Below are 27,103 nucleotides of genomic sequence, written 5' to 3'. Positions count from 1 at the left end.
TTTTATCATTAACATTACAAAAAAAAAAACGTCCATCCTACCCCTAATAACTTCAAATGATATGATCTTTCAAGAAATATAAATCAAATTATATTTACGCATGGAAATCATAAGTTACTTAACATTTGAATAATTTATTCTATTTCTTGTTCTTTTCGTGTCGTAAAAGGTTAACAACTTAATGGTTATATAGCTTTATTGCTATTAACAGTAAGAATGAAGTAATGAAAGAACTACCTATTTGTAACGCCCCAAATTTCAAATATCAATATTAACTTAACATGGTCTCAAAACTTCTAAAATTCGGAAACTCAAATACTAATGTCATTATTAATAATAATAGCGGAAGCAAAAAAGAAATTTAACTAAACACTTGGCGCGCTACTTCTTCCTCAAAACTTTTCGCCTTTTTAAGTCTGAGCTTTATCCTTTCCATTCCCGCTGCCACTTGCTAGGTTATTTCCTGGGTAGCGTGCATTTAAATATTCTAATGGGTAAGCCTATGGGCTATTAAGTTCGTGATTTTCATGCATATTGACGTCAATAAAATAAAAACAATGCAACAATTTAACAAATATAATTGTTTTCATTTCTTTCCACCTTTGGTTATACGTTAGGGAACTACTGTCATTTTCAGGGAACAAGTCCCTCCACTAGGCATAACAAATACGCTTACGGTTAATTAATCAGAGTATAAGCTCTTCGCCGCGTACTAACACCATGTAGGTCGACTAATATTAAGACCGTGTAGTTAATACATACATATATATATATATATATATATATATATATATATATATATATATATATATATATGCTTAGGTTATTCTATTCAAAGTAATTATTGTGTTATTGTATGCATAAATGTGGGCCAATCAAATTTACTTATTTTAAGAAAGTGATTAATATATATTATTGAATTAAATATAATTGAAAAATATCATCTTAATTAATTACAAGGGTAATTTAGTCAATTAATATAGATTTAATAAAGGAAAATTGCATTTTTTAAGGGATCATAGATACTATTAATTTTAAAAATCCAATTTTACGAATTATAATTCTTTTAATTCGGACATTCTGACAGAATATGTTTATGAGTATATTCAAAAAAATAAAAATATTCTTGAACCATAAATAATAAAAATATTCTTGAACTTATTTCTTGATCATGAATTTAAAAACTTCTTGTAAAATAACAAATTCTTGAACAATCAATTGAAGAATAAAAACAAAAAATACATTATTTCTTATAGAATACGGGTAACAATTGTTAAGAATTACATCAAAATCTAACAACGACTAATACATTCTAAAAGAATAATGTGGTCCGTTTCAATTTTGTGGTCCGTTCTTCAAGCATCAAATTCTGTGATTCCAACAGAATTGGGCTCCCGTTTTGCATTCCAACAGAATTGGAATTCGTGATTCCATTCCAATAGAATTGGAATCTCACCAATATCAACCATTGAATCATCTACAAAAACAAACTTGATACCTTTTCAGAATTCAACTTTGTCAAGATCCTGCACTGTCCACATAAATGAAGTGTTAAATCAGAAAGAATGAATACCTTCTAATCTGCTCTGGATTGACCAGCACGTGAAGAAAGAATGATGCCAACAATGAGACCATATAGGGCAAGAGCTTCAACAAAAATGAGGATGAGGATCTTTGTAACACCCAAATTTTCAAATAATTTTTCACAAAATTAAAAACACACTTTCATTCATAATTGTTATAAAAATATCATTGTATCACATAATCAATTCATAACATCACATCCCAAGATCATAATATGCAAAAGCTCCTCATGTGTGTACTGATCAAGCCGGCGCCTTCCCGCGATCCTCACTGGTACCTGAAACACATAACACAACACTGTAAGCATAAATGCTTAGTGACTTCCCCAAAATACCACATACAACACATACGCCACTCGAGGCTATAATACGACCCTCCGGTCGATGTGTCTCAGTGGGACCCTCCAGTCCCATAACTCTGTGGGCTTTCTGGCCCTAACTCTGTGGACCTTCCGGTCCTAACTCTGTAAACTCTGTAACATACATAGCATAAATCACATAGAAATCACATCATGCAAAAGCATACAAAATACTCTGTCACATAACTCTAATTACCACTCTAGGTAAAGTATAGTGAGAAGACTCACCTCGGGTAACTCGGTAATCTCGAACTCTGTAAAATATGGCCTAGCCTCCGCCTAATCATATGAAATAAATACTCTTAATCAATACATCTCTCAAGGCTAGACTATTCCCTCTCTTGGTACTCTCAGAAGGGTAAAAGACCATTTTACCCCTCTCATGGCTCAAAGACCCTAAAGTTGACCAAACCTTAAAAGTCAACAAAAGTCAACCCTCCGGGTTACGCTGCACGTACCAAACATGTACGCTGAGCGTACCCGGCGTCCTCACAGAAATGGGGTGCGCGACCCCTTACGCCGCGCGTACTGGGATTACGCCCCGCGTAACTCCCAGTTTCAGACTCTTAAGCTCTTGAGGTCTTAAACAGTTAAGACCCACGTCCAACTTCTAGATCTGACCATTTCTAAGCCTCTTAATCCATAAAGTTGGTGACTTTAAGCCTTTGCATGGCTGGACAAGTCACCAACACCCATAACATTCCATTTCCAATCCCTAGAAAGCTCCTAACTCAAGCATGACCTCATAACAACGACCAAGTTGGGATTTTTATGGATCTATAACACAAATATCACTGAAATGGGACAGATCTAGGTCCATGGAGTCCATTACACTCATAAAGTCTCCACCTTTGGGACTTTTAACCCTAGAAATGGTCCATGCAACATCAAACCAAATAAAGAGGAAAGTTTTGAACTTTATACCTCTAGATGAAGCTCCTTTCTCTGAAGATCTCAGATCCAAACTTGCACTTCAATCCCTAGCCTCCACAAGCTCCTCTCCTTCTTCTTCACTAACACTCCAAGACACTTTTAGCTCCAAAACACACACACTCAAGCTAAGGACGATGGAAGGCTCTCTTAGGGTTTCACTCTCTGATATGGAGGCTGAGAAATGAGCCTTAGCATCCTTTAAATAGTGCACAAGCCAAAAATTTAGGGTTTGCATCTGGACCCGCTACGCCCAGCGTAACCCTGGGTACGCCCAGCATACCCAGGCGAGTCCGCGTCCAAATTAAGCGCATGAGTACGCCCAACGTACTCATTTGCTACAAGAACTCACTCAAGGGACTAATCTTGACAACTTGACAAGATAGAAGGGTTAAATAGCTTTACCTGAATTTCGGGATGTTACAATTCTCCCCCACTAGAACCAGACTTCGCCCTCGAAGTCTCATGCCGAAAACAACTCTGGATGCTGCTCCCGCATCTCTGACTCCGGCTCCCAAGTCAGCTCGGACCCCTTCCGATGCTGCCACTGGACCTGAACCAGAGGCACCTCCTTGTTCCTCAGAACCTTGACCTTCCGGTCCAAGATCGCGATCGGTTTCTCAACATAATTCAGACTCGCGTCCACCTGGATATCCTCCAACGGTACCAATGCCGACTCATCGGCTATACACTTCCTCAGCTGAGACACGTGGAAGGTATCATGGATCTGGCGTAGCTCTGCAGGTAGCTCCAAACGATATGCTACCCTGCCTACCTTCGCAATCACCCTAAACGGTCCAATGTATCGGGCCCCCAACTTGCCCCTTTTCCTGAATCGGATCACTCCTTTCCAAGGAGACACTTTCAGGAGTACAAAATCTCTAACCTGAAACTCGAGCTCGGATCGAGGCCTATCCGCGTAACTCTTCTGGCGACTCTGGGCTGTCAGCAACCTCTGTCTAACCTGCTGTATCTGCTCTGTCGTCTGAAGCACTATCTCAGTGTTGCCCATCACTCGCTGCCCTACCTCTCCCCAACAGATGGGAGTCTGACACCTCCTCCCATACAACAGCTCAAAGGGATGCATACCAATGCTCGAATGGTGGCTGTTGTTATAGGAAAACTCAGCCAAAGGCAAATACGTGTCCCAACTCCCTCCGAAGTCCAACACACATGCCCGAAGCATGTCCTCGAGCGTCTGAATCGTCCGCTCACTCTGTCCGTCCGTCTGCGGGTGGTAAGCGGTACTGAAATGCAGCCTAGTACCCAACTCCTCATGGAACTTCTTCCAGAACCTGGAAGTGAAACGCACATCTCGATCTGACACGATCGAGATCGGTACACCATGCCGCGATACCACCTCCCTCACATACACCTCTGTCAGCCTCTCTGCGGAAGAGCTCTCACTGATAGCAAGAAAATGAGCGCTCTTTGTCAGCCGGTCGACGATCACCCAAATTGCATCGACGCCTCTCGCAGTCCTTGGCAATTTGGTGATAAAATCCATGGAAATATGTTCCCACTTCCACTGGGGAACCTCAAGTGGTTGCAACTTTCCATGAGGGCACTGGTGCTTGGCCTTAACCCTGCGACAGGTCAAGCACCTCTCTACAAATCACGCCACATCCCTCTTCATACAGGGCCACCAATAGTCTCTTTTCAGGTCCAAATACATCTTAGTGGCCCCAGGATGGATCGAAAACCTCGACCTGTGCGCCTCCTCCATCAGAATGGCACGTGCCCCGCCCTCAAATGGCACCCAAATCCGGCCCTGGAAGGTCATAAGCCCCCGACTATCGGCAATGAACTCAGATATCTGACCGATCACCCGCTCTCGCTTGTTGTTCTCCGGTCTCATGGCCTCTACCTGGGCCTCCTGAATGGTGTCCAACACCGGGGTCATCACTGTCAACCTCAAACAAACATCTCGCAATGGGGCACTCTCTGCCCTGCGACTCAAGGCATCGGCTACCACGTTAGCCTTGCCCGGATGGTACAGGATCTCACACTCATAATCCTTTACCACGTCCAACCATCTCCTCTGACGCATGTTCAGGTTGGGCTGATCCATCATATACTTCAAGCTCTTATGGTCCGTGTATATGGTACACCGAACCCCATACAAATAGTGACGCCAGATCTTGAGGGCGAAAACCACAGCCCCCAACTCCAGATTGTGGGTAGGATACCTCATCTCATGAGGCTTCAGCTGCCTCGATGCGTATGCTATCACATGCCCTCTCTGCATCAGCACCGCACCCAGTCCCGATATCGACGCGTCACAATATACCACAAAGTCCTCCATTCCCTCCGGAAGGGCCAACACTGGGGCTTCGCACAATCTCTGGCGAAGTGTCTCGAATGAGGCATGCTGCTCCGGGCCCCAACTGAAAGTCACGCCCTTCCGGGTCAGTCTGGTGAGTGGAACAGCAATCCTGGAGAAATCCTGGATGAATCTCCGATAATAACCGGCCAACCCCAGGAAACTCCTGATCTCCGAAGGGGATCTCGGCGCCTCCCAACTCATCACCGCCTCAATCTTGGCCGGGTCAACCAATATCCCATTCTGGTTGACGAGGTGTCCTAGAAACTGGACCTCATAACCAGAAATCGCACTTGGAGAATTTGGCGTAAAGCCTCTCCGATCTCAGAACTCCGAGGATCTCCCTCAAATGCTCCTCATGCTGCTCTCTGGATCTCGAATACACCAATATATCATCAATGAACACAATCACCGAACGATCCAACATCGGCCTGCACACCTTGTTCATGAGATCCATGAACGCCTCCGGTGCATTGGTGAGCCCGAAAGGCATCATTACGAACTCGTAATGCCCGTAACGAGTCCTGAACGCTGTCTTCTGGATATCCTCATCACGCACCCTCATCTGATGATACCCAGACCTCAAATCAATCTTGGAGAACCAAGACGCTCCCTGCAACTGATCGAACAGATCGTCGATCCTCGGTAAGGGGTAACGGTTCTTGACCTTCAGCTTGTTCAACTCCCGGTAATCAATGCACATCCGGTGTGAACCATCCTTTTTCTTGACAAAAAGGATCGGCGCTCCCCACGGCGAGCTACTCGGCCGTATAAACCCCTTCCCCAGCAGCTCCTGAAGCTGCGAGGATAACTCCTACATCTCTGGAGGTGCAAGGCGATAGGGCGCCTTGGCGATAGGCGCTGCCCCCGGAACCAAATCGATACGGAACTCCACCTGCCTCTCGGGAGGCACTCCCGACAACTCCTCGGGAAAAACATTCGGGAACTCATGCACTATCGGGACCTCATCGACCGACCTCGGTCTCTCTGCACCTGCTCTCGTATCCACCACATAAGCCACAAACCCACTACAGCCCTGCTGTAGACTCTGCCTCGCTCTCGCGGCTGAACAAAATGCTGACCCAGAACGGGTACCCTCGCCATAAACCAGAAGAACTCCCCCACTAGGGTCTCGTATGGTCACCAGCTGTCGCTCGCAGTCGATAACCGCTACAAATCTACTCAACCAGTCCATGCCCACAATGACACAGACATCTCCCATAGCAATCGGGACCAAATCAATCGGAAACTCAACGCCGAAGATCTCGAGTACACATCCTCGAATCACATCAGTGGCATACACTCCTCTCTCGTCAGCTATGGAAACCTGCAAAGGTTGACTCAACGCCTCATGACGAATACTGATGTGCTGACTAAATGCTAATGACACAAAAGACCGACTCGCACCCGAGTCAAATAACACCAAAGCAGGTACAGAACTCACAAGAAATGTACCTACGCATATCATAATATAAGCATAACACCACAAACCCAAAATAAACATATGAAAGAATACATACCAGCCACAACATATGGCGCTGCGCGGACCTCCCCCACTGTCAACTGGAAGGCTCTCCCGCGAGCCTTTGGCGCCTCGGCCTTCACTGGCCGACTCTCGGTAGCTCGAACAGCAGCAGGGGCAGATCCCTGCGATGCTCCCTGGGTTGACCCCCGCAACTGCGGACACTCGGCCTTCCGGTGTCCGGTCTGGTTGCAGTGAAAACAGACTGCAAACCCCTTGGGGCAATCCTTGGCCATGTGCCCCTCCTTGCCACACTTGTAGCAAGACCCTGCTCTACAAACCCCCTCATAACCCTTGTCGCACTTCCCACAAGTGCGGCGCTTCTGGTTCCCTGATCTCGAATCGGCGGGTTTAGCCCGCTTGGCAACCGGCTGGGACTGTGCCGGTCGCCGATCCCTCCCCTGAGACTCCGCCTCCTCCCTGGCCTGAGTCTCTAACTCAATCTCCCTCTTCCGGGCATTTGCCTGAAGCTCGGCAAATGTCCGGTACGTCGAGTTCGCCATGAACTCGTGGATGTCTCTCTTCAAAATACTCAAATATCTGCTCATGCGTGCCTGCTTGGAAGACACGTGCTCAGGGCAGAACACCGCCCTCTCATGAAACATCCTGGTGATCACTGTAACAGACTCGGTACCCTGCTTGAGGGTTAGAAACTCCTGGGCCAAGCGTTCCCTTTCCACCAGGGGAACATACTCATCTCAAAACATAGTGGTGAACCTCTCCCAGGTCACCGCAGCGAGCTCTGCAGAAGTGAAGTGTGCTGTCACAAACTTCCACCAGTCCTTCGCTCCCAAGCGAAGCTGGTTCAAAGCGAACCGTACCCTTAGATGCTCCGGACATGAACATGTGTAGAAGCACCCCTCAATGTCAGAGATCCATCTCATCGCGGCTATCGGATCCTGAGTCCCATCAAACTCTGGTGGCTTCGTGTTGCTGAACTCCCGGTACAGCAACTTGTCACCCCCCCTGCGGCATGGCAGCAGCAACGGCTGCAGTGGCTGCAGCAACAGCAGCATCAGTAAGAGCAGCATACCGCTCATCAAAAGTCTCAATCAGTGTGGTCTTGATAGACCCGAACATCTCTGGAATCTCAGCGCGGATGGCAGCAGCCACCTCATCATGTATCATCTGGCGGAGCTCCTCATCGCTCACACCCCCCTCGCTAGTCCCTGGCCTGTAGCGTGTCCCAACCATGATGTCTCTCTGAAATACAACACAAGATATCAGAGACTCGCCCGAGTGTACACACACTCGATATCCCATTCCTACTTGATCCCTGATACCCTAAGGATTCTTACTTGGGCTGCGCACCGGTCCGGTGCCTTCGGTAGTACGGGCCCAATACTACCGTCCACACCGCATCAATATTCACCACAAGTCCTCCTCCTAGGATGCCAAGTCCCGAGTACTCTACTCTCTCTATACATAGTCTACTCTCTAGCAGATCTCTCATAAGCTCCTCGCTGCTATCTATTCACTCTCAAGCATCTCCTAGCAGCAAAACCCCTAGGCTAAGGCATCACAAATCAGGCCACTCTAGTCCTAATAAGAATACCTGGCCTACTCTAGCATGCATAACATATCATAACATATCTCTTAACTCATAATGTAAGGGTATTTTGGGAAATCACCGTTCGGGCGCTGGCTGATCGTACACACTGCTCTGCTCTGTTCTTTCAAAAACTTTTTACTCTTGAGAAAATTTTGTGAATTTTATTTTGAAAATCTCTCCAATCCTCAGTTTGAGTTCAGATACGCCCGAAGGTGCACCCGAATCCCTCAAACCAAGGCTCTGATACCAACTTGTAACACCCAAATTTTCAAATAATTTTTCACAAAATTAAAAACACACTTTCATTCATAATTGTTATAAAATATCATTGTATCACATAATCAATTCATAACATCACATCCCAAGATCATAATATGTAAAAGCTCCTCATGTGTGTACTGATCAAGCCGGCGCCTTCCCGCGATCCTCACTGGTACCTGAAACACATAACACAACACTGTAAGCATAAATGCTTAGTGACTTCCCCAAAATACCACATACAACACATACGCCACTCGAGGCTATAATACGACCCTCCGGTCGATGTGTCTCAGTGGGACCCTCCAGTCCCATAACTCTGCGGGCCCTCTGGCCCTAACTCTGTGGACCTTCCGGTCCTAACTCTGTAAACTCTGTAACATACATAGCATAAATCACATGGAAATCACATCATGCAAAAGCATACAAAATACTCTGTCACATAACTCTAATTACCACTCTAAGTAAAGTATAGTGAGAAGACTCACCTCGGGTAACTCGGTAATCTCGAACTCTGTAAAATATGGCCTAGCCTCCGCCTAATCATATGAAATAAATACTCTTAATCAATACATCTCTCAAGGCTAGACTATTCCCTCTCTTGGTACTCTCAGAAGGGTAAAAGACCATTTTACCCCTCTCATGGCTCAAAGACCCTAAAGTTGACCAAACCCTAAAAGTCAACAAAAGTCAACCCTCCGGGTTACGGTGCGTGTACCAAACATGTACGCTGAGCGTACCCGGCGTCCTCACAGAAACGGGGTGCGCGACCCCTTACGCCGCGCGTACTGGGATTACGCCCCGCGTAACTCCCAGTTTCAGACTCTTAAGCTCTTGAGGTCTTAAACAGTTAAGACACACGTCCAACTTCTAGATCTGACCATTTCTAAGCCTCTTAATCCATAAATTTGGTGACTTTAAGCCTTTGCATGGCTGGACAAGTCACCAAAACCCATAACATTCCATTTCCAATCCCTAGAAAGCTCCTAACTCAAGCATGACCTCATAACAACGACCAAGTTGGGATTTTTATGGATCTATAACACAAATATCACTGAAATGGGATAGATCTAGGTCCATGGAGTCCATTACACTCATAAAGTCTCCACCTTTGGGACTTTTAACCCTAGAAATGGTCCATGCAACATCAAACCAAATAAAGAGGAAAGTTTTGAACTTTATACCTCTAGATGAAGCTCCTTTCTCTGAAGATCTCAGATCCAAACTTGCACTTCAAGCCCTAGCCTCCACAAGCTTCTCTCCTTCTTCTTCACTAACACTCCAAGACACTTTTAGCTCCAAAACACACACACTCAAGCTAAGGACGACGGAAGGCTCTCTTAGGGTTTCACTCTCTGATATGGAGGCTGAGAAATGAGCCTTAACATCCTTTAAATAGTGCACACAGCCAAAAATTTAGGATTTGCATCTGGACCCGTTACGCCCAGCATAACCCTGGGTACGCCCAACGTACCCAGGCGAGTCCGCGTCCAAATTAAGTGCATGAGTACGCGCAACGTACTTCCCAGTACGCCCAGCGTACTCATTTGCTACAAGAACTCACTCAAGGGACTAATCTTGACAACTTGACAAGATAGAAGGGTTAAATAGCTTTACCTGAATTTCGGGATGTTACAATCTTCCCAACAAATAGTTTTGGTTGTTGTGCATTGGCTCTGAAGAAACAAATTCAAGTTACCAAGAGTTCAAGAAACTAGAGATGAATGAAGGGTTGTGGTCTTGCTGCAGTTGCAATGTATGAAAACAAGAACTTGAACAAAAATCAAAATCTTGGAGCTTCAACTGTATGTATGGTAAAGCTTTCAACTTATGAGAAATTGAATTAATCTTAATGGATTCATGATAAAACGTTCATGTTATCTTACAGATTATCATGTGGATACTGATCTGAAATGTGGAAAATATAAGTTTGAAGTAATTAAAATAAAACAGTAACAGAGACGTATAGAATGAGATATTGAAGGAAATTACCTAACACCAGCATCACCGACGATTCCGATAGCCATACCAGTAGAAAGACCAGCAAGGCTACAAGCAAGACCGGAGGAAAGATGAGCATATCCATCGAAAAGGTAATAGGATTTAGCCTTAGGGTTAATTCCAGTACTGATAATCACAGCGATAATCAAACCATAAATACCCAACACTCCAGCCATAACAATAGCCTACCCAGAAGACAGGGTGAGAGAAATTTCGTCATTTGCCCATTGCTGCCACATTACAGGAGTTAGTGGGAAAAGCCCACTCATAGCCTCCCTTGCTAGCCATAGTATGTAAATAAACATAATCAAAGTCGCTGATTTGTAACCTAATTTTACACCGTGCAGGGGTTCTTAGGTTGGGCGGTTTGTGGTCGGAATGGGTGTAGCCGAGATCGACATGGTGCAGGGGCTTCTTAGGCTTGCTTTTTCGTCAAGATAGGAGGGCCGGTGAGGCTTGATCGGAGGCAGCAGCAGGTCGGCAGTCGACACTCAGCAGACGGAGACGAGGAAGACGACCGCAGACGGTGAAGACAACCGAAGACGGTGAAGACGACCAGAGACGGTGGTTCGGTGAAGACGGACAGGCAATCGAGTATCAATGGACGACGAATGTCATGAAGCTGATGAGTGATGTGTTGATGTCGAGAAATCGGGATTTTGATCTTGGCTCTGGGTAGAAGTCAATTGGAAAATTGAAACCCTAAAATTATCTATAAATATACGTGATTAATATCAAATTACCATAATTATAGTATATTATTTGTGGAAACTAATTATCAAATTACCTATTTACCCTTATTTATTAATTTAATCATTTATTTTTATTTTAAATTTTGATTGGCCCACATTTATGCATACAATAACACAATAATTACTTTAAACACTTGAACCTAGCTCTCTCTCTCTCTCTCTCTCTATATATATATATATATATATATATATATATATATATATATATATGTCACCCACCCTTTTCACCCTTTTTCATGAAATAGTTCATAAAATCCACACAAACATTCATAACAATAACAACGGTAACATGTAATTGCAAATAAATTAGAATCAACTTTTCATGCAAGCAACCACAAAATTCATACGAAACTCACCTTATTGGCATTAGGTTTTAACCAAAGCTTGTCACGCTACATGCACCCTACTTTTAACCAACATATTTTTTTGAGGCCATAATCCTAAAAATATGTTATATGACCATTTTGGTTCGACCATCCGCATGTGTCACTACAAGAAAAACGTGATTTTGCTACGGAAGGAATCCGTTGCGAAAAGCTGAAATTCCGTTGCAAAAGACGAATAGCGACGAAATTTGCAATGACCTATTTACGTCCCTAAAAACGCCGTAGCGAGGGGTTTGCAACGGAAACGATAATTCTGTCGCAATTGTGACAACGGAATGAAATCCGTGGTAGATGGTATTCCGTCGTATATTCCTTAGTAGATTTCCATCACAAATTCCATGGTAGTTCTTCCGTCACAAATTCCGTTGTAGGTAATCCCTAGCAAAATCAGTGGTGATGAATCCCTAGCAAAATCTGTGGTCATGAATCCCTAGCTAAATCCGTGGTGATGAATCCCTAGCTAAATCCGTGTTTATGAATCCCTAGCTAAATCCGTGGTGATGAATCCCTAGCTAAATCCGTTTGATGATCTCGTAGCAAATTTCGTGGTCATGAATCCCTAGCAATTTTAGTGATGTATATATTATATACCAGATTCAATATGGACCGATTGATAATTGATTTATAAATTATATCCAAATAATTTTGTAGTAATATATGAAAAACAAAAAAAAAACAAAAAACTCATAACCATTATATCATAAAATAACAAAATAATTATTTATTACATGAAAAAAAGAAAGTTGCTACTCCAAAATACATAATCTGCAATAAACATATATCAACCTACTACTGTTGTTGTTTTGTAAAGACATTAATAAGATCCAATGCCGTTTGAAGTTGTTTTTCAAGATGCCCGACCCTTGCTTTGTTTTCCTCTTGTTGGGCGTTCATCATTTCTTTAAGCTCTTCGTTTTTCTGTTTTTGTTTAGCAACAAGCTCCCTCATTTCTTCTATTTCATCATTTTTTTCCGGAATGTAAGTTACCTCCGTTTTACCATTCCTATTGGGAACTGCCTTTGCAAAAGAGCCTAATCCATAAAGTCTTTTTTTTTAATCATGACCACCAACAACAACATAAAATAGCTTGTCCTCCTCAAATTCAACACCTTCAGCTTCCAACTCTTCCCATTTTTCTGTATAGGCCGCCTACAAAATAAAAATATTATAAGTTCAAAGATATCAAATTTAGGAATGATATTATGGAGTAGCTACAAAATAAAAGTTAATTTAAACTGAAATGAATATTACATGAATTTTTCTATCTTTTTCATTTGTGAAAGTGACTCCATCATGATTCTTAGTGTGTGTATACAGGAACAATTCACTATGGGGTGGCTCATGTCCTAATTTCCTCTTCTGCATAAATACCATATAAAAAGTCAAATATACAGATAAACATATGCAAACATTGATACGATGTACCATTTAAAAAATTACCAAATCAGAAGCTATCTTCAAATGACATGCGGATCCAGCGTTATGTGTGGATTTTGCTACTCCATCAGCCACACCATTACGCCTATTTTTTTGTTCTGCTCAGATTTTAGCTTGTATTCTTCTGTATTCCATTTTAATTGCCAGGAGTTCCAGACTTCCTGTGGAATATGAGCTGGTTTAAAGCCATGTTTGTTTCTTTTTGGGCTCCTCATGTCGAAGAGATATTGACCATAACTTTGTGCCGCTTTCCTTGCCCAAGCTTGCCTCACCAGCGAGTCTATTGTCTCATCCCAACAACATTTTTTCTACACATTAACAATATAAACATAAGTTGAAGTGTAAATGTTTACCAAACAACCAATTTATGACTTATAGTTACCTGAAACTCCTCCCAATATAACTCGCGCATTTCTTTGCTTACTTGTGTCCAAGCGTACCCTTCTGGATCTACTCTTTGTTTAAAGGACTTACTAATAAAGTGTACACAAGGTCCTGGTGGCATTATCCTGCAAGTAATCATGTGATGTGTTAAGTTTAGAATTGATCTACGTAGGTGTAAACGAAAATTTAATACATAAAAAAAGTTGTAATTAAGATTTGAATTGATAACTCACGTATTTTTCCAAACATGAACATTTAAACGTCCATTTGGTCCACAATATTCAGAGGAATTGTTTTCACCTTCTACACTTTCCACTACAGATCCATTCATGGTTGGTTGTGTTGGTGATGGGGTAGATTCTGGGATAGGTGTTGTTGATGGGGTAGATTCAGGGATAGGTGTTGTTGATGGGGTATATTATGGGGTAGGTGTTGGGATAGATGTATATGTTGAAGATGTGGTAGTTCCTTTACTTAAGGAGGGTGTGGTAGTTATTGTAGTTTTGGCAGATGGTAGTGTAGATGCAGGTTTTGAGGTTTTGGTAGTAGATATAGGTGTTGATGATGTGGTAGTGGGTGTTGGTGTTGAGGATGGTTTAGATGGTGTAGGTGCTGAAGTTTTGGTTATTTATGTTCGTGTTGACGATTGTATTGTTCCAGTTTCTGAACTTTTAAATGATTTTTCTAATGAGGGTGTGGATGTTGTTAGTGATGTCGAGGAAGTGGTAGTCATGGGTGATGTTAATGATATAGATTTAGGGGTTTTGTTGGTAGATGTTATAGGTGCTTTGGATGTGGTTGTTTGTTTTTGGAAGTCGATTTCTTCATCTTGTAACTGTCTGTTTACGAATTTTGCAGCACAAATCCTGTTGCGTTTCATAACTTGTGGTGCAATGAATTTAGTTGGCTTCACACCGGATGCTCCTTTTGCTTTCGAGGTCGACATCTTTCTGACACAAACAATAAAAATAAATTATATATGAAGGCATTACTTTGCATGCAAACTATTGAATACAATCAAAACCAATTTACATAAAGATGATCAGAAAACAAAAAACGATCGATCATCACGACAACACTAAATTAAATAAATATAAATTTTAGATGAGTGACAACCTATATCGCCAAAGTCAGTGCACAAACGTATAACGAACAAAGATTTCGATCAATAAGCCGCCGGAGATGATGATTACAGAAAATGTAAACCCTATTTCTAATCGGTAATTAATTACCCTAATATGCAGCATAAACGTGCGTAGGTTGGAGGGAAACGAATTGTGAAATACTTTGAACCTCCGTTAATAAAAAATTCGAACTGTGCTAATTACCGCTAAATATTTAGTAATTCAAATTTATTTAAAGTAGCTACAGATTGATAGATAGGGTATATACATATAAATAACGTCAAGAAAGAACATAGAGTAACGATGTGTTCATAGTATAATTTTAACTTAAAATTATATACGAGGACTAAACATTAATAAACTATACATCTTTATGCTTTTCTGTTTAAACCGAAATTTATATACAAAAGACGTACATGTCATGTCAATATATATGGTAGTGGCTTAATGTGTCCATGAATGACATATGGTTGATTGGTCCACATGGTAATGGCCATTGGTCAACATGGTAGTTGCTTATAGTGTCCATGTTTGACATATGGGCCATTGGTCAACATGGTAGTTGCTTAAGGTGTCCATGGTTGACATATGGATGACATATGGGCCATTGGTCAACATGGTAGTTGATTATGGTGACCATCGTTGACGTATGGATGACATATGGGCCATTGGTCAACATGGTTGTTGCTTATGGAGTCCATGGTTGACATATGGGCCATTGGTTAACATGGTAGTTGCTTATGGTGTCCACATATGGGCCATTAGTCAACATGGTAGTTGATTATGGTGTCCATGGTTGACATATGGATGACATATGGGCCATTGGTCAACATGGTTGTTGCTTATGGTGTCCATGGTTGACATATGGGCCATTGGTCAACATGGTAGTTGCTTATGGTGTCCATGGTTGACATACGGATGACATATGGGCCATTGGTCAACATGGTAGTTGATTATGGTGTCCATGGTTGACATATGGATGACATATGGGCCATTGGTCAACATGGTTGTTGCTTATGGTGTCCATGGTTGACATATGGGCCATTGGTCAACATGGTAGTTACTAATGGTGTCCATGGTTGACATATGGATGACATATGGGCCATTGGTCAACATGGTTGTTGATTATGGTGTCCATGGTTGACATATGGGCCATTGGTTAACATGGTAATTGCTTATGGTGTCCATGGTTGACATATGGATGACATATGGGCCATTGGTCAACATGGTTGTTGCTTATGGTGTCCATGGTTGACATATGGACCATTGGTCAACATGGTAGTTGATTATGGTGTCCATGGTTGACATATGGGCCATTGGTCAACATGGTAGTTACTTATGGTGTCCATGGTTGACATATGGGCCATTGGTCAACATGGTAGTTGCTTATGGTGTCCATGGTTGACATATGAATGACATATGTGCCATTGGTCAACATGGTTGTTGCTTATGGTGTCCATGGTTGACATATGGGCCATTGGTCAACATGGTAGTTGTTTATGGTGTCCATGGTTGACATATGGATGAAATATGGGCCATTGGTCAACATAGTTGTTGCTTATGGTGTCCATGGTTGACATATGGGCCATTGGTCAACATGGTAGTTGATTATGGTGTTCGTGGTTGACATATGGATGACATATGGGCCATTGGTCAACATGGTTGTTGCTTATGGTGTCCATGGTTGACATATGGGTCATTAGTCAACATGGTAGTTGCTTATGGTGTCCATGGTTGACATATGGATGACATATGGGCCATTGGTCAACATGGTTGTTGTTTATGGTGTCCATGGTTGACATATGGGCCATTGGTCAACATGGTAGTTGATTATGGTGTCCATGGTTGACATATGGATGACATATGGGCCATTGGTCAACATGGTTGTTGCTTATGGTGTCCATGGTTGACATATGGGCCATTGGTCAACATGGTAGTTGCTTATGGTGTCCATGGTTGACATATGGGCCATTGGTCAACATGGTTGTTGCTTATGGTGTCCATGGTTGACATATGGGTCATTGGTCAACATGGTAGTTGATTATGGTGTCCATGGTTGACATATGGGCCATTGGTCAACATGGTTGTTGCTTATGGTGTCCATGGTTGACATATGGAGGACATATGGGTCATTGGTCAACATATATCATTTGTGCTGGTTGTGTATTAAAATTTAAAATTTTCAAATACTTAATTTTGTAGGAAATATTAATTTTTTAAATAATTTTATTAATAATTTAGGGTCCCCGATTAAACTCTGCTGAGTCTGATTAATCGCTTATCGCCAGTCGACCGCCGAGCTACCGACGAGCGATTTTTACGACCTTGATTAATTAAAATAGAAATTGATTTTTCTTTTAAATATGAGTTTTTACAAAACTACCCTTACTAATTAAATACGAGTCATTGTATGTATTAGGATAATTTGGTCATTTTGTAATGGAACATCTTCTAGCCGGCATAATGTTTTTCGACGAAACACGTTGTTTCAGTTCTTCACTCTGAAATTCAGTCACTTTGAAACATCCCCAACTTAAAAATTCCGACAGACAAAAAACCCTAAAATCAATTTCGCAGAATCGTTTTCTTAGTGAATGTTTATTATTATGGAAGCCAATACTTCATCTAAGATTCAATCAAGAAATCAAACGAAATCGCTATCAGACATGCCATTTGAAGTGATGGAGAAAATAATAGTCGACTTGGCAAAAATTTCAGTAGTCGAGGCTTTCAGGATGAAGAGTGTGTAAGTTTTGCCTTTGATCATTCTATTTCACAAGTGTATTTGAGTTGTCTTTACATTATCGAGAGAATATTGTGTTTCGTTTGTAGTTGCTGATTCTTCAACGAGGCAGGAAAAACGGATGAAGTATATAAACATATGGAGTTAGATGGATTACGATTTCGTGTTTGCTCTGACCAGAAACATACAGTTGTCAATAAATTCATAGAGATGAGAAACCCAAATATTCTATTCAGGAATGGATTGGTACGTTGTTGTATATATGCATAGTAGTAATTAATCTGTTACTTGTTTTGCATAACTTTAACTAGAAATTATGTGTTTAATGTTTTTTTCAGATGAAGTTATTTTTCTTAGAAGCTGAACATGAAGGGAAAACGATGCTTGAAGAAGCATCTGCATTGGGACATTTGGATTCAACATTTGTCCTGGGAATGATGCTGAAGGCTGAAGGGAGACATAGGAAGCACGAAGTTTTGGACATGTTGAAAAATGCTTACCGCAGAGCAAACGGTAAGTGGAATCTTAGAGCAACTTGTTCTAAGGTTCAACTCCACTTAAATAGAGAGGGGAGGAAACATGTACACTTCCATGGCTTCCATAGATCTTGTGCATTGCATAAGTCTGTAGGTAGTGTGTCAGACGCTTTTGTGAATGGATACAAATGGGTGTTTATGTGTGACATTTGTTTATGGGATGCTTGTTTCGTTAGGTTTTCTAGGGAGTTTGGTATAATTTATGAGTAGTTTGTTGATATGTACTTTCATATTATGACAATTAATGCTATGTAGATTCTTTTGGTTTAATATAAGGGACTAAAAGAGTTAAAGTTTGGAATGATGTTTGAATGATGTTTAAATAATGTTTGAAATTTGAATAATGTATTTTGGACTTTTAATATTAGTGTTTATATTGTATTGTGATTATAGTTGTATGTAGCAAATGTTTGTTCTTTCCTAGTATTAAATACATATAAAATACATTTGTAAAGGCATACACAAACATGTATTTTATTTTGGACTTGGTAATTTGGTTTAATATCAACTAGTGGAGTACCCATGCTTTTCATAGGGTAAAATTGTAACGGAATAAGCATATGGACTAAAAGTGGCAACAAAGAAAAAGTATTGTGGCTGAAATCAAAGTAAAAAAAGTTACTATAAAGATAGGGACTAAAAGTGGCAACAAAAGAAAAGTATTGTGTCTAAAATCTAATGTAAATAAGTTTACAATTAAAATCTTTTTCCACTTTTAATATGTATATTAGTACATGAATATATACTAGTAATTTGGTGAAATGTTAATATAAATGTATTACATTATGGATTATGATATATATGTTATTTTTGTCTTTTTCATTTTAACAATCAAAAGTCCAATATTACCTAGCTATAAAAGGCTATACTATTTGAATATGTGTTTTGACATAAATACCCTTAGTATTCACATATTTGGAATGATTTCAGGGGCAATTTGGTCTTTCTGCACTCTAAATTGTTAAGGCGCCATCATACATCTGACGTCACGCAGGCATTCCAGTTCTTCAACTATTCATAACATCTCAACTTTTCCGGACGATAAATCTGTATACAAACACTAAAACCCCCAAATCGTCTTAGAATAATCGTTCTCAAAAATGATTTTCTCCGATAATAGAGACTCCTGTACTCCTCTCGACCAAATCAGCATAAAGTAAGTTTTTTTCCATACCCTGTTACACTGTCTTTCATATTTACGCTTAATTTTTAAAAAAAGAAATTGAAATCAACTACTCCAATGTGTATTTTGTAAGTAGAATGTCGAATACTAGAAGTCGCCTTTCGTTAGATGATCTCCCACTGGAGCTTTTGAGTCGGATATTTGTAGTATTAGGGTCAGAATCTGCGAAAGACATCGTCTCTGCAAGTCTTTGGTAATTATCAATAAACATCAACTGATGAATGTATATTTGATGAAATAAAACTTTATTTGTTTGTTATTTACTGTGTATTTAAATTTTTGAAGTTCAAAGAAGATGTATGAAGCAGGGGGTGATCCTCAAGTGTATAGAACAGCATGCATTGACATGTTTGAAGGAATGGGTCCCAAAACTCTGAAAGCTGATTCATTTATATGCACATGTGCATTGCATAATAACATTGAAGCCATGTATAGACAATGAATTGTATGTGTAATTTCAGTAATTATATGTAATCTAAATATACCATTTATTAATATTTTGTGTCATAGATGTTATATATTGATATTGTTATTCTGTCAACATGATGAGTGCTTTTATTATGACAATTTTGATTTAGGATTAACTTTGTTGAGAAAAGCAGCAGATGAAGATCATCTTGAGGCAATTTATTTGCTTGGAATGATCTACATTTCAAGAGGGCCTCATCAATGTGATGAAGGTATGTATATATGGTATATATGTAAATTAAATTATATATATAGTTAATTAAGGCATGTTTGTAGTTTGAGGTTAGTATTTAGTTGTGTTGTGTTGTATAATATTTACTGTTTTATTGAAAAGGGTACATTGGATTAATTGATGGATATTTTAATGTGTAGGTTTACAATTACTTGATGCCTATTTTGGCTGGGCAGTTCCGGATGATGGGGAGTACACGGGTGTTGTTGATAGTGCCAAAGAGTTGTTGCGGGCTATTGATGTTGTTCATAGACTTACAACAAATAACATCACATTCCAATGTCAAGACCCACGTCATTCTGTTAAAGGTGCATAGGATCGAAAAAGATATTGCACAGTTTGTCGTTAGTATGTAGAGTATGGTAGGTTTTGTATATTTCTTAAAAATATTAATGGTTGATAATAGAATGGACATTGAATATTAGTGTTCTTATTGTATTGTATATGAAGTTGTATAATACTACTATAATTTTATTTTGGTTCTGTTAAAAGCGTATTTTAGTCATTTTTGCTTGCTATGTTGTTTGAGTAGGATGAAGTATTTGTAAAACTCATGTTATTTTTGTGATGAAGTATAGTTAATGTAATTAAAAATAAGTTTGTAATGAATTCGTTATTAAGGAAAATAATCTACATAGATTATATATATACTTTAACATGTCCGGTTAATGTAATTAAAAATAACTTTGTAATGAATTCGTTGTTAATTATTCATTATAATACTATGTTTTCAATAAATTATACACAACTTGATTAGCACAACTGGCTTAACCGCGCCCTTTTCTAGCATAAGCTTAAGTTCGAGTCTACTTGCCAGCAATATCTATTCATTTTTACATTTTTTAGTCATTAGTTTATGCCACATATTACCAATTCAAAAACATTTCATTCAAACCATATCTTACAAACTCCAATGATCATAATAATAATTCATCCATAGTATAACAAAATTAATTAAGCATACAACATCCCAATAAATGCCGTCACAAATTAGCTACGCGTTTTGTTCCATAGCAAAACAAGCAAACGAAATCATATTCCATAACAGAATTTCCTAGCAAATACCTATGACTGGTACTTCCATAGCAATTCAACAATGAAATTTGTTTCCGTCACAAACTCCGTTGCATATTAACCATGATGATGAATTCCATAGCAGCAGTACAACGAAAAGTGATTTGGAAAATTGCTACGAATTTTTGTTCCATAGAACTATCGGTAGCATAATACCAACGGATATGGAGTCGGTAGCATTTTCCCTAGCAACTCCCACTCTCGCTACCAGAAATAAAATTCCTAGACAATGTGGTAGCAACATTGCTATGTAACGACATTCTATAGCACGATCCATTGCAGATTAAAAACGAAAATGCGTTCCATAGCAACCTTCCCTAGCAAAATCACGTTTTTCTTGTAGTGTGTCTCACAATATCTGGTTGAGTTATCCGCATGTTATGTTCAACCCGACCAACACATTATACTTTAACTATAATATTTAGAAGCTAATTATGCGACTATGATCTATAATTTATAAATATTTTTAATAATAAAATAAGAGAAATCATACATGCATGGTTATGTCGAAATAAATAAAGTTTTAAACTTTCGCCAAGTACATCAATTTAAGAGCATAACGATTTGTGTGTAGAGTAAAAATATATATATAATATCCAGATGGTCTCTTTTCTTTTCCTTAATTTGAATAAATAAAATACATAAGTAAAATCAATTATAAAACTCCAGGGACCATATTGACATATACGGAACTTTGACTCTTTGAGAAAATTAACAAATTAGAAAGCAGATGATTTGAGGTTTGAGGGCTGCTTTGTAAAGTTAGGAAACGTTTTTTTTTTTTTTTTTTTACCATTTAAAACAAAATATCGTACCTCTCAAACTCACCACCCAAATAAATTTTTACCCATATCCGAAAACAATACGAAACGTTTTCTTTTTTACCCATCTTTCTGCAAATGAGGTCTGCTTTCAAACAAAGTTTGCAAACCATGATTTTTATAAAAATCAATGTGACTACTCTACTATAGAATATGCTACTTATCCCCACTCGTCCTCGACACCCAAATGTGTCTAATAAAAAAAATTGTCCCCAAACAGAATTAATCCTACCCTTATAGATCGAAAATTTAAAGTTTTGGGTCCTATCAAACATATGACTGATATGGTCGAATTGAACATGAGGATAACTACCAGAACATGCAACACATTTGAAAAATATTAGATAAACTACCAACTCAATTTTTAAATTGAAATCTTACCTCAATCCGGCAAATCTTTGAATCCAACCCTTTATAAGTTTGTTCCCTTCTCTCCCTTAAATCCTCACCGTTTCACAAAATTCCAATTGGGATTTCACATGGTTTCTTGTGGGCTTTATATTACTCGCCTTCTCTATAGTTACAAACCTTTCAGTTGTTTGAATTTAATCTACCATCATGACGACGGTTTTGTGGGTTTAATCCCCTTAATTTCCATTATTTACTCTTAATTACCTAAATAATTATGCTAATAATTATTTACCTATATCTTTTTTTATTGAGTTATTACACTATTTTACTGGTAAAATTTATCATCTCTTTTATCATCTCTTAAACTCTCCCACCTTCAATAGCATATAAACCCTAAAACAAATAACACCGCCTACCGCCGTCGCCGCCGCTGTTGCAGACGTCTGCCATTTGATCTCCGACGAGTATCAGCACCGTCGATGGCTTTCCTTCTTCGCTGCTCCGTTGAACCTGTGTTTCAAATGACATCAAACCTCCTACAGATCTGTAAAACCTCCTACAGATGACATCAAACCTCCTACACCGCCTTCCTCCTTTCTCTTTGATCTTCGGTGCTCTAACACCGATAACCTTCTTTGTTCAGATCTACAACTCCGGTGAGTGCTGAACAGCCAATGCGTCTCCTTCTTCGGTGATTCGATGAACCTCTGTTGCCAACAAGATCAAACCACCTCCAGATCTATAACAATTGATGCCACCTACCGCCGATTTTGGCCTTCTACACCTCCAAATCTATAATGTGTGCTTCGTCTCCGACCATTGACCTTGCTAGAACACCATAAAACGTCGCCTTCCGCCTTTCTCTTTGATCTTCGGTGCTCTAACAGCGATAACTTCCTTTCTCATATCTACAGCTCCGGTAAGCGCCGAAGATCCACCACATCTTCCTCCTCCACATCTGATTCATCTCCGACCACTTCTAGCTACCTTTTTCATCTCCAACCACCGAAGACCGTCAGCTGTTGCAACCTATGGTCAGATCGATTCCTACCCCACGATTTCTGTCGTTTCCTATGCTTAATGTCGTATTCACTGGCTTCATTGATACACATTATCTCATCGGCTTACTATGTTTTGATTAGAAAATATGTCCTTCTCAACAAGCATTCTGTAAATGAAGTGGAGTTTCACTCAAATAAGTTAATATGACATTATATTTGATTTTGTGCTTGAATTTTTTATGTTCTAATACAGATTTAATACAAAACATTTAGATTAGTTATCCTTTTTATGATTTATGTACAAGTTTTTCTTTTGATGTTTAGAAATATGAGATTAAAGAAGCATTTTGCATAAATATTATTTTCAATAATTTTGAATAAAGTATGTTTGGTGAAGACAAAGTGTTTGATGAAATGCCTCAACGAAATTTGGAAAGTCATCAAGTTGTGAATATGTGTTTTTATGTATTAATTTGTGAATATGTAAGTTATTAAGCCATGAATGTGTATTTTTGTTTTTTATGTATTAATTTGTGAATATGTAAGATATTAAGTTGTGAATGTGCATTTTTTTACGCACCAAGCTATGATTTAATGTTTGCATAATGAATTAAGTTGTGAATTAGTGTTTAAAATGTTGTATTAAACTGTGAATCCTGATTTTTCTATCTAGATTTGAATTTTATACCTGTAAATGAGTTGTGAATATAGTGTATTAAACCGTATATATGTGTTTTTATGTATTAATTTGTGAATATGTAAGTTATTAAGCTGTCAATGTGTATTTTTTATGCACTAAGTTGTGAATTAGTGTCTGAAATATTGAATTAAGTTGTGAATTAGTGTTTGAAATGTTGAATTAAACTGTGAATTCTGATTTTTTTATCCATATCTGGCGTTTTACGGAAGGATGTTGGCGGTGTTGGCATTAATGCTTGGTGGCGGCGATGGTTGATGGCAGCGTATGGTAGTTGACAGTGTTGATGCTGGTGGTGATGGTAAAGTAATGATATGTTCTATTTCTCACTCATCTTCATCGTTGATTTCAGATAAGTTATTCGCTTTTATGATTTATGTATATATATTTCTTTTGATGTTTTTTAATGAAGTATGAGATAATTTATGTATGTATTAAACTATAAATGAGTTTTTTATACACTAAAATATGAGATTATACATTTAAATAAGTTGTTAATGTGTTGTATTAAACTATGAATTTGTTGTATTAGGTTGTAAATTTATTCGCAGCTTAGTATAATAAATTCACAATTTAATAGACAAAAATGCATTCATATCTAAACTTATAAATATTATTTTTAAATTAAAGAATATAGTTGTGCAAACTCTGAATTATTGTATTAAGCTGTGAATTTTGTGTATTAAACTGTGAAGTAATTGTAATAAGTTGTGAATTGACTGTATTAAGTTGTGAATTTTTATGAAGTTTGTTTTTGCTTCTAAATTATGAGAAGAAAGAATCATTATACACATATATGATTTTCTCTAATTTTAAATAAATTATATAAAAATAAAATTTTGAATATTGTGTAAATTAAAATTTGAAAAAACACCAACCTCTAGATCTAAATGTATAAATGTAAGTTTTAAGTTAAGAATATGAAAATTTTGTGTATTAGTTTATTATATTAAGATTTGAATTTTATATATTAAACGGTAATTGACTGCAGTAAGTTGTGAATTGACTGCATGTTGCTGTGATTTTTTTTTATAATTTTTGCATTAAAATATGAATGATTTATATAAGAATCTTTGTATTAATTTCTTGTGAATATATTTATTTTGTGTGTTGTACAAGTATGTAAGAATGCATTGGTGCTTATAATTATTTTGCATTAAATTCAAAATGGAAGAATTCATCAGTATATTAAACTATGAATATAGTATTTGACATGTCATTGCCTGACTTTATATTCAGATCTCATTTGGAAGGAAAAATTGTTGCGACGTTTGCACAGGTGGTTGTTGGCTGTGGTGGTGGTAGAGTTTGGGTTTCACTTCTCTCAATTTGAGAATTAGTGTAAAATAGATAGTATTAATTTGTGAATTTTGTGTATTAAAGTGTAAAATGGACTATATAAAATTGTATTTTATATAAGTTTTGTGTTAAAATATAAATGAACTGAAAATATTAGACTAAAAAGTTAAGATTTTGCCATTTTCTTACCAAAAAGACAAAAATCAGGATTTTAACATACTTGATAATATTCACAATACATATTTACTTATTAAATGAAAGTTCTTAGGGTTCTTAATCTTTTGTGGTTCTCATTTAAACCACTCCCTATATATATATATATATATATATATATATATATATATATATATATATATATATATATATATATATATATATATATATATAGGAAAGGGTTATTTGGAAAACAAAAAAACCCTAAAAAAACCCCAAAATCATAAAAATGCATAAAAAAAATACCTAGAGATCACAAAACTTTTTTTTTGACATTTTTTATGAAAAAATCGCAGGTTTTTAAAGAAATTCGCTGAAAAAAATTTTGAAAAAAAAACTTTTTTTTTTATAAAAAAAAAAAAATTGATTTTTTATTTTTTTTTTCAGCGAATTTTAATAAAATGCTGCGATTTTTTATAAAAAAAATTCAAAAAAAAGTTTTGTGATCTCTAAGTATTTTTTTATGCATTTTTATGATTTTTAGGGTTTTTTGTTTTATATATATATATATATATATATATATATATATATATATATATATATATATATGCCTAGGTTATTCTATTCAAAGTAATTATTGTATTATTGTATTTATAACTGTGGGCCAATCAATTTTATTTATTTTAAGAAAGTGATTAATATATATTATTGAATTAAAATAGATTTAATAAAGGAAAATTGCATATTTTAAGGGATCATAGATTCTATTAATTTTAAAAATCGGATTTTACGAATTATAACTATTTTAATTCGGACATTCTGACAGAATATGTTTATTTATTTAATTATTTACTCAAAAATAAAAAAATTCTTGAACCATAAATTCTTGAACTTCTTGTAGCATAACAAATTCTTGAACAATCAATTGAAGAATAAAAACAAAAAATACATTATTTCTTATAGAATACGGTTAACAAAATTTTGGCCCACATTTATGAATACGGTAACACAATACTTAGTTTAAACAAATGAACCTAGCTATATATATATATATATATATATATATATATATATATATATATATATATATATATATATATATAGGGTTAGCTTATTTAGTTTTTGCTAAGTATTGTGTGCTTGTGTAAAACATTCTAGGCCAATCATTTGTGGTAAATTAAGAAAATGATTTTCTTTTAAAATTAAATAGAAAAAAAATAAATTAATAGGCTTTCATTAATTGACTGGTCACGGAAGGGTAGAATGGTACATTCCTTGTCATTTTATTAGGAAACTGTCGATAACTATGGAAGTGATCAACCGATAATCCCAAATATCTCACATACTCACAAAATCAAAAACCTAATTCCTTTGGAGGTTGAAACACTTTCTGATTTTTTGTAATTAATCTTCAAAAGCGGAAGATTCTTTGAAGGTTTTTCATATAAATATCGACACTTAACCCTAGAAGACGGAATCAGCATTTGGGGGCTTCTGTGAACGGTATTTTATAAGAATGAGGAGTACACGATCGACTTCATTCAAGTCGAAGTTCAAGAACACAGCAGCAACGACCTTGAATCTTGAAGATGACGATGATGATTTCGTTGCGCAACCTGAAGGTAACAATTTTTTGTTTTAGTTGATGTTTATTGAGTTCGAAAAATGTATTATAGTGTAGGAAGTGTATTTAAAATCATTATGCATGTATGATTTGTGGTTTGCAAGAAGAAGGTGTCATTTTTTTGGAATTTCTTAAGAATAATTACTGTTCATTACAGTATGCCTTAAAATAATAATAGTATGATAGAATGAAATAATTGTCCATGTTATTCTGCCCGAATGCTCTATTCATATGAAAATAAAGATGTTTGTTATTCTCCTAGAATTAATCATGTTGTTTTATTAGTTAAAATTATAATGAAAATTCTATG

General features: G+C 37.7%; 2 protein-coding genes and 1 long non-coding RNA gene across 3 annotated transcripts; 1 reads left to right on the top strand and 2 right to left on the bottom strand.

Annotated features, from left to right (window-relative positions):
- Window positions 1-1,576: 1,576 nt before the first annotated feature.
- LOC145157307 (V-type proton ATPase 16 kDa proteolipid subunit-like) lies at window positions 1,577-10,797 on the bottom strand. The gene is made up of 4 exons (XM_079076366.1): window positions 10,771-10,797; window positions 10,520-10,713; window positions 10,164-10,203; window positions 1,577-1,672 (listed from the first exon to the last, which is right to left on the bottom strand). The coding sequence occupies exons 1-4, from the start codon at window positions 10,795-10,797 to the stop codon at window positions 1,577-1,579; spliced, it is 357 nt and encodes a 118-aa protein (XP_078932492.1).
- A 6,695-nt stretch (window positions 10,798-17,492) lies between these two features.
- LOC145157306 (uncharacterized) lies at window positions 17,493-19,515 on the top strand. Its single transcript, XM_079076364.1, has 3 exons — window positions 17,493-17,600; window positions 17,693-17,867; window positions 19,382-19,515. The coding sequence occupies exons 1-3, from the start codon at window positions 17,493-17,495 to the stop codon at window positions 19,513-19,515; spliced, it is 417 nt and encodes a 138-aa protein (XP_078932490.1).
- Window positions 19,516-20,639: 1,124 nt separating this feature from the next.
- On the bottom strand, window positions 20,640-23,233 carry LOC145158980 (uncharacterized). The gene is made up of 2 exons (XR_013737407.1): window positions 22,050-23,233; window positions 20,640-21,205 (listed from the first exon to the last, which is right to left on the bottom strand). It is a non-coding gene; the product is annotated as an uncharacterized LOC145158980 (long non-coding RNA).
- Between the last annotated feature and the right edge of the window lie 3,870 nt (window positions 23,234-27,103).

This window comes from Lactuca virosa, chromosome 2 (genome assembly GCF_052849685.1).
Source record: "Lactuca virosa cultivar CGN04683 chromosome 2, Lactuca_virosa_CGN04683_v6, whole genome shotgun sequence".
Taxonomy (NCBI): Eukaryota; Viridiplantae; Streptophyta; class Magnoliopsida; order Asterales; family Asteraceae; genus Lactuca; species Lactuca virosa.
The sequence above is the reverse complement of the archived record's forward strand: the minus strand, read 5'-3'. Positions and strand labels throughout refer to the sequence as shown.